The sequence below is a fragment of the Salvia miltiorrhiza genome, chromosome 4, assembly GCF_028751815.1.
Source record: "Salvia miltiorrhiza cultivar Shanhuang (shh) chromosome 4, IMPLAD_Smil_shh, whole genome shotgun sequence".
Classification (NCBI taxonomy): domain Eukaryota; kingdom Viridiplantae; phylum Streptophyta; class Magnoliopsida; order Lamiales; family Lamiaceae; genus Salvia; species Salvia miltiorrhiza.
Window position 1 is genome coordinate 38,897,580 of NC_080390.1, and position 6,386 is coordinate 38,903,965.

Here is a 6,386-nt window from a genome sequence, read left to right on the forward strand (position 1 = left end):
CTCTCTTTTGTGAGAGATTTTGGGTTCAATCCTATCTGCATGCGGTGTAGTTTTCTCATCTTTGTATGTGGCTATTTTCTCAATTATGTGTGGTGTCTACGTTCTGTGTGTGATTATTTTCTTAATTTTGTGTGGTGTAGGTGTAGTTTTTTCGTTTTTTTGTGTGGTTATTTTCTCGATTTTGTGTGGTGTCTGCGTGCAGTGTAATTTTTCCATCTTTGTGTGGGAGCGGTTCTGTGTGTAATTATTTTCTTATTTTTGTGTGGTGTAGAGATCTCGCATGCGTGCGAATGACTTATTTGATTATATAATGTATACCTCTTGTAATTCTAGAAAGAAAAAAATTGCCTTGAAAATATTGTGCGAATTGTCCGGTATATTTTGGTCATATTGTTTAATTTCCACTTTCTATGCACATGAGATCCTCTGTCCCACTATTTTGTGTATACCACTTTTAATTTATTATAAATTTTAATTATATTTTCTTTAGTTATAATTTTTAATTAAGAATGGTTTATAGTGGTACACACAAAATAGTGGGACATAAGATCTCATCTGCTTTCTATGTGGCATTAGTTACATGGCGACCAGATGGGATCCTCTGTCTCACAATTTAGTGTGTATCACCGTGTACCACTCTTAATTTGTGTATTTTATAATTATTTGTTGTAAAAATAAAAAATATTATTATATTATGAACTCTAATTAATATTTATAACTAAAAATTGAAATTAAAAAAAATTATATATCCTAAGTTCCTAACTTTGAATTAATTAACCCAAATAATCAATTATTAATTCAAATAAATATAAAAAAATAATTATAAATCCTAATTGAATGAGTGAACCCTTGTTAATTATCTTCTTATTATATTAATAAAGCATAATAAATTAAAATTGAAGAAAATATAATTAAAAATTATAATAAATTAGGAGTGGTACACGATGGTACACACTAAATTGTGGGACAGAGGATCCCATGTGCATGGCGACCAAATTCGTACCAAACTTGAAGAAGATAAGTTGAGTGTTTGTGGAACGATTCAATGAACAAAGCCCATTCTCGAAGCACTAATAAAGGTTGTTTTCTTATCATAATTTCTGGATTAAGTTGTACAAATCGAAACTGTAACTTTTTGGTTGCAAAATGATAGAGACGCTACTAGCTAGAAACATGTAACATCCCAAATATTTCACCGATAAAAATGTTTGAAGGATCTTGTTGAGAAAGCCATTCAAAAAATAGCTCTCATTATTTCATTTTCTTCAACTTTTAGCCGCAGTTCTATTTGCATATTCATTGTCCTAGTATAGCAAATATACAAGAAAGCCAATCTCTTCGTTTTCTTTCACCACAAGTAATGATTAATTCTTGCTAGAATCCTACATTTGATGACATCTCACGTGAAAAGTAGAAGTAGAATTAGTGGAAACAAACCTTAAAAAAAAAAAAAAAAAAAAAAAAGGTTGTACAAAAGCATCGTACGTAGATTGAACAATAGATCTTCCGACTTTACAATAGAGAAATCATCACTTAAATAAATGAAACTATACAAAGAAAAATATAAATTCCTAAGCTGCTAAACAAAATTATTACATGTCAAGAGGCTAAGATAACTAAAATGTGTTTCTTCTAGTTGCAGGAGGAAAATGTCGAGTGTTGATGATTCCTTCTTCCTTGAAGAATGTTGGAGAAGTTGGTAGTTAATTAACTTCTCATGGGAATGATAGTTTTCAAGATGACAGCAATGGGCATGCCTAAGAAGCCAATGAATATGCTTGCATTCCATTGCCTCATTGTGAGAGGAGTGGTGTTTGCAAATGTCCCGAGGAACTCAACAATTATGATCTGGAAGAGGACTGTTGAACCCACAACGGAGGCGAACACGTGGTTGTTCAATATCCCTTGGAGCACGTTTATCTTCTCCATCTCTCTCGAGTTCACCTCGTTGAACAGCTGCACAAACCATCCACACATTCATGCCAAAGACCAGGTAAACAAAATGTGTGTATCATGATGTATGTAAGAAAATTTACCTGGCAGAAGACAAATGTGTTGAAGATGATGGTGTTGAGGATTAGGTCGGAGTTGGGCTGGTTTTCGATTTCAAAATATGTCTTTCCATATGCTTGAAGGAACCATATGACCACAAACTGGTACACTGATTGTCCTAAGATGTTCCTCCACATCACATTGCTGATGAAGTTCCCACTCCTTCCAACGGGCGCCTTCTTCATCAGGGCCTCGTTTGGGGGCTCCGTTGCCAGTGCAAGCGCCCCCAGCGTGTCCATGATCATGTTCACCCACAGCAGCTGAACAGCAGTCAGGGGAGCACTCCCTGAAATTGTTCAAACATTACTATAAATGTATGTGTACAACTGAAATATGATGAGGCATGCTTTATTACCAGTCAAACAAGCTGAGGTGAAGTTCACAATGAGCGCAACAATGTTAACAGTCAGCTGGAACTGCACAAACTTTTGGATGTTTACGTATACGGAACGACCCCACTTGGCTACGGTGACGATGGTTGAGAAGTTGTCATCCAAAATTATAACATCAGCACTCTCTTTGGCCACCTGAAGTGAGTCAATCAGATACAAAATTGTTGATGTAATAACATTCAAAGGAGTTGGATGGATAAGTCACCTCAGTCCCAGCAATGCCCATAGCTAGTCCAATATCTGCTTCATGAAGCGCGGGAGCATCATTCGTTCCATCACCGGTGACAGCCACAACTTCGTTGAACGTGGTTCTCAAGTGCTTCACCAATGTATGCTTGTCTAGGGGCGAAGAACGAGCCATCACCTGCGATGATGAACGTTAAAACTTGCTGCTGTCTTGTTATGTAAGAAGAAGAAGATGATGACGGTGAAGTACCTGGATCTTGGGAATCAAGTGGTGCAATTCCTCCAAACTCTTTTCACGAAAATCGGGACCTTCTATGGCAATGCCATCATCTGTAAGAATCCCACACTCTCTTGCAATAGCCTTTGCAGTGTTGATGTTGTCTCCGGTGACCATGCGGACAGTAACTCCGGCAGAGCGGCAGAGGGCAACGGACTCCCTGACCCCGGGGCGCACAGGATCTTTGATCCCCACAATGCCTATGAGAGTGTATCCAGAGGCAGGGATAGTATCCTGAGCAGAGAAGCCGTGCTCGAGCTCGACGTAGGCGAGGCAGAGAGTCCGAAGAGCCTCACCAGCAAACTGCTCTATAGTTTCCTTCAAATGATTGAAAGATGCATCATCCAAGGGCACGACTTCCCCTTTGGAATTGAGCACTCTGGTGCAGGCAGCGAGGATGATCTCGGAGGCCCCCTTGGTGTGAGCTCGAAGGGCGCCTCCGGGGAGCTCGAGCACCACCCCCATCCTCTTCTTGGTGGAGTTGAAGGGCTCGACCTTGACCAGCTTATAGGCCTGCCTCTCGGCTAGGAAATCCCCGCCAAGAGACAGCCCCAACTCGAGTATGGCGGCCTCAGTGGGAGTCCCTAAGATCTCGCGCTTCCCCTCCTTGTTCACCACCACCTCCCCACCGGTGTTGTTGAAGATGGACTGCACCAGCGTCTTGAGCACCGACTGCGGGAGCTCGGAGCACAAAGCGGAGGCGTGCTCCGGTTTGGTGAGCTCCTTGACGGTCATGCAGATGCAGGATTTGACGACAGTCATGTGGTTGGTGGTGAGAGTTCCCGTTTTGTCACTGCAGATGCTGGTGGCGGATCCCATGGTCTCGCACGCCGCCAGGTGCCGCACCAGCGCCTTGTCGTTCATCATCTTCTTCATGGCGAAGGCCAGGCTGAGCGTCACCGCCAGGGGCAGCCCCTCGGGGACTGCAACCACCACGATGGTGACAGCGATGGCGAAGTATTCGAGCAGCTCGAGCGCGTCATCGCCCGACCACACCAGGCTAGTCCCCGCCGTCCATTTCCGGGTGACGAGCTTCTGAACAAGAACCGCAAATGTGACGACGGCAAAGGCGAGGCCTATCTTGCCGATGATGGTGGCCACTCCGTTGAGCTTAACCTGCAGAGGGGTCTCGTCGTCGCCTCCTTCGCTGAGCGTGGCCATGAGCTTCCCCCACTGAGTCCTCATCCCCACGGTGGTGACCAGCATCTTGCAGGTGCCGTCCTGCACCTTGGTGCCAGACAATAGAAAGGGGTTCTCATCGTTGACCATGACGGGCTCGCTCTCGCCGGTGAGGCTGGATTCATCGATCAACACGGAGAAGCCCGAGAGGAAGACCCCATCGGCGGGGACTTGATCGCCGATGGCCAGGTGCACCACGTCGCCGGGGAGGAGCTCGTAGATGGACATCTTGTGGCGGTAGCCGTTCCTGGTGACTTGGATGGAGATCTTCTTCTTCTCCTTGTCCAAATCTCTGAACTGCAGAGACTGCCGGTAGTCGCTGGAGGCCGTGACGAAGACCACGAGCAGGATGCTGGCCACGATGCCGAGGCCGTCGTGGGCACCCTTGGGCCAGCCCTCGGTTGCAATGCCGACCACCAGCGACACGAGGGCGCAGACGCCCAGGATCATGAGAGTCATGTCGTGGAGGGCTTCCCACACGAACACCCAGAAGCTCCGGGGCTCGCTCTCTTGGAACTTGTTGATCCCATACACCTCCTGCCTGCGCCTCAGGTCCCCCGTCGACAGCCCGTTGGCGGAGTTCGTGCCCAGTTTATCTGCAATGCCGCTCACTCCGCCGTGGAGCTTCAGCTTTTTCAGATCGTGTCCTTCTACGATGCTTCCTAACTCTTCCGCGCAAATCTTGAAACCGGCGGCTTCCACTTCGTCGGGGACACTGTACTCGCTTGTCTTGGCACCTGCAACCATTTTACCATGCTTACTAACAATTTATTATACCAACACAATAAACTCTTAATTTATACTCCACCTTTTATGAATTCGAATGCAGCTTTCGAGACAAGGACCGCGATCCTCAATTTCTCCTGAAATCATCACAAACCACATTTGCAAAACTAAGATAAACATGGGGAAGAAATGTCTTAATAGTTAGATCCCAAATGCATTTTCTCTTCTTCTATGCATTTTGAATAAGATGATGCATGAAAAATGTAAAAATTTTGGCAACAGTAAACAGGGGAAGAAGGGGAGAGTCACGGAGACATAATAACTCTTAAAGGGGCTTTTACTTCTTACGATTAACCTTGAGATAAAAAATAGTATGGCTAATCTTTATTTATTTTGATGAATTGATTATTTTTATAATATAAATATAAATTAGTTTTGCTTGATTCTTACCCCAATGAAAATGTGGGAGTGTAGAAATCCTAGTCATGAGAGAAATTAGTGTTGCATAGTCAAATTGGGTAGCAATATATATCCGGATTGCATATATTAACGCTTGTTTTGATGCAAAAACACAGAGAAGTGATGGTTTTGCAGTTTGAATGCATTAAATGAGAAGAAACACATTGCGCATTGGGTTGAACGAAAGGGAACCTGATTGGTTTTGCGCATTTCAGCAGCCTCGTGACGTTTGGAGATATTAGCGGTGAAGCGGAATCGGCGTTTGGGGTTCTTGACGACCCCACACAGATCCCGCCACCGCTGCAACACCTCCGTCGACGAATGCTTCGGCTGCAGCTCCCATTTCTCACACAGTAAACTCTCCATTTCGCCAATTTAAATTCAAATTCCTGTTTTTCACGATTCTCCGTGGAACTAGTCTTTGCGTTTCAACTTAATATATAAGCGCTTTAAACAACGGAACTTGCTGATCAACTTTCAGAAAAATAAAAATGACGGGAAACAACCGGCAACACACAACGAAGTTTCGTAGCATCTTCGTCAAAAGCGAAAGACGGAGGAGAGAGAGAGAGTGAAAAACAATGATCCGAATTTATTGGAAAGTAAATTGGTTAAAGGCGTGTAAAAAATATATTTGTAGTAATTAATGGCTAATAACGAATTTAGATATTTGAGCTCCTTCCCTCTTTGGTAGTTTAGTACGACAAGTGCGCTCCGCTGCTGCTCCTCCTTTCCACTCAATATAATTCTGCCACGTGCCCACAAAATTTTCTGTTTATTTTTTTTAACATACGCGCGAGGACTGAAATCAATTCTAGTTTGTTATTTAGGAATTAATTAATTCATTACGTTGAGATTGTAGCATTAAAGAATAGTAAAAGAAAGAGTCGTTTCTTTTCGTTGCTTCTTAATGTCTTACGCGTTTCGTACACGGTCTCAAAAAAAGCACACGGAGTAAGTAGGTACTTTTACTATTGGGGTTGGGAGAGATTTTTGGAGCTAGTTTACATGATTTTTCCTAGTAAAGGAGGTATGTCCTACTCCCACGCTTTGGAACGACCCAAGAAGTTCATCTTCTACACTCTACACTACATTTTTTTGTATATTAATTCTAT

General features: G+C 43.3%; 1 protein-coding gene across 1 annotated transcript; it reads right to left on the bottom strand.

Moving 5' to 3' along the window:
* Positions 1-1,466: 1,466 nt before the first annotated feature.
* LOC131021546 (calcium-transporting ATPase 2, plasma membrane-type-like) lies at positions 1,467-5,923 on the bottom strand. Its single transcript, XM_057950780.1, has 7 exons — positions 5,464-5,923; positions 4,895-4,949; positions 2,881-4,823; positions 2,650-2,808; positions 2,408-2,579; positions 2,037-2,338; positions 1,467-1,956 (listed from the first exon to the last, which is right to left on the bottom strand). The coding sequence occupies exons 1-7, from the start codon at positions 5,635-5,637 to the stop codon at positions 1,708-1,710; spliced, it is 3,054 nt and encodes a 1,017-aa protein (XP_057806763.1). The 5' UTR covers positions 5,638-5,923; the 3' UTR covers positions 1,467-1,707.
* Positions 5,924-6,386: the final 463 nt, after the last annotated feature.

Excerpts from the sequence above, each read along its gene's own strand:
- LOC131021546 (XM_057950780.1), bottom strand. The coding sequence starts at position 5,637 with ATGGAGAGTTTACTGTGTGAGAAATGGGAGCTGCAGCCGAAGCATTCG. Across the intron at positions 4,824-4,894 it reads TGCATTCGAATTCATAAAAG|GTGCCAAGACAAGCGAGTAC; the intron begins GTGGAGTATAAA and ends AAATGGTTGCAG. Across the intron at positions 2,339-2,407 it reads CACCTCAGCTTGTTTGACTG|GGAGTGCTCCCCTGACTGCT; the intron begins GTAATAAAGCAT and ends GAACAATTTCAG.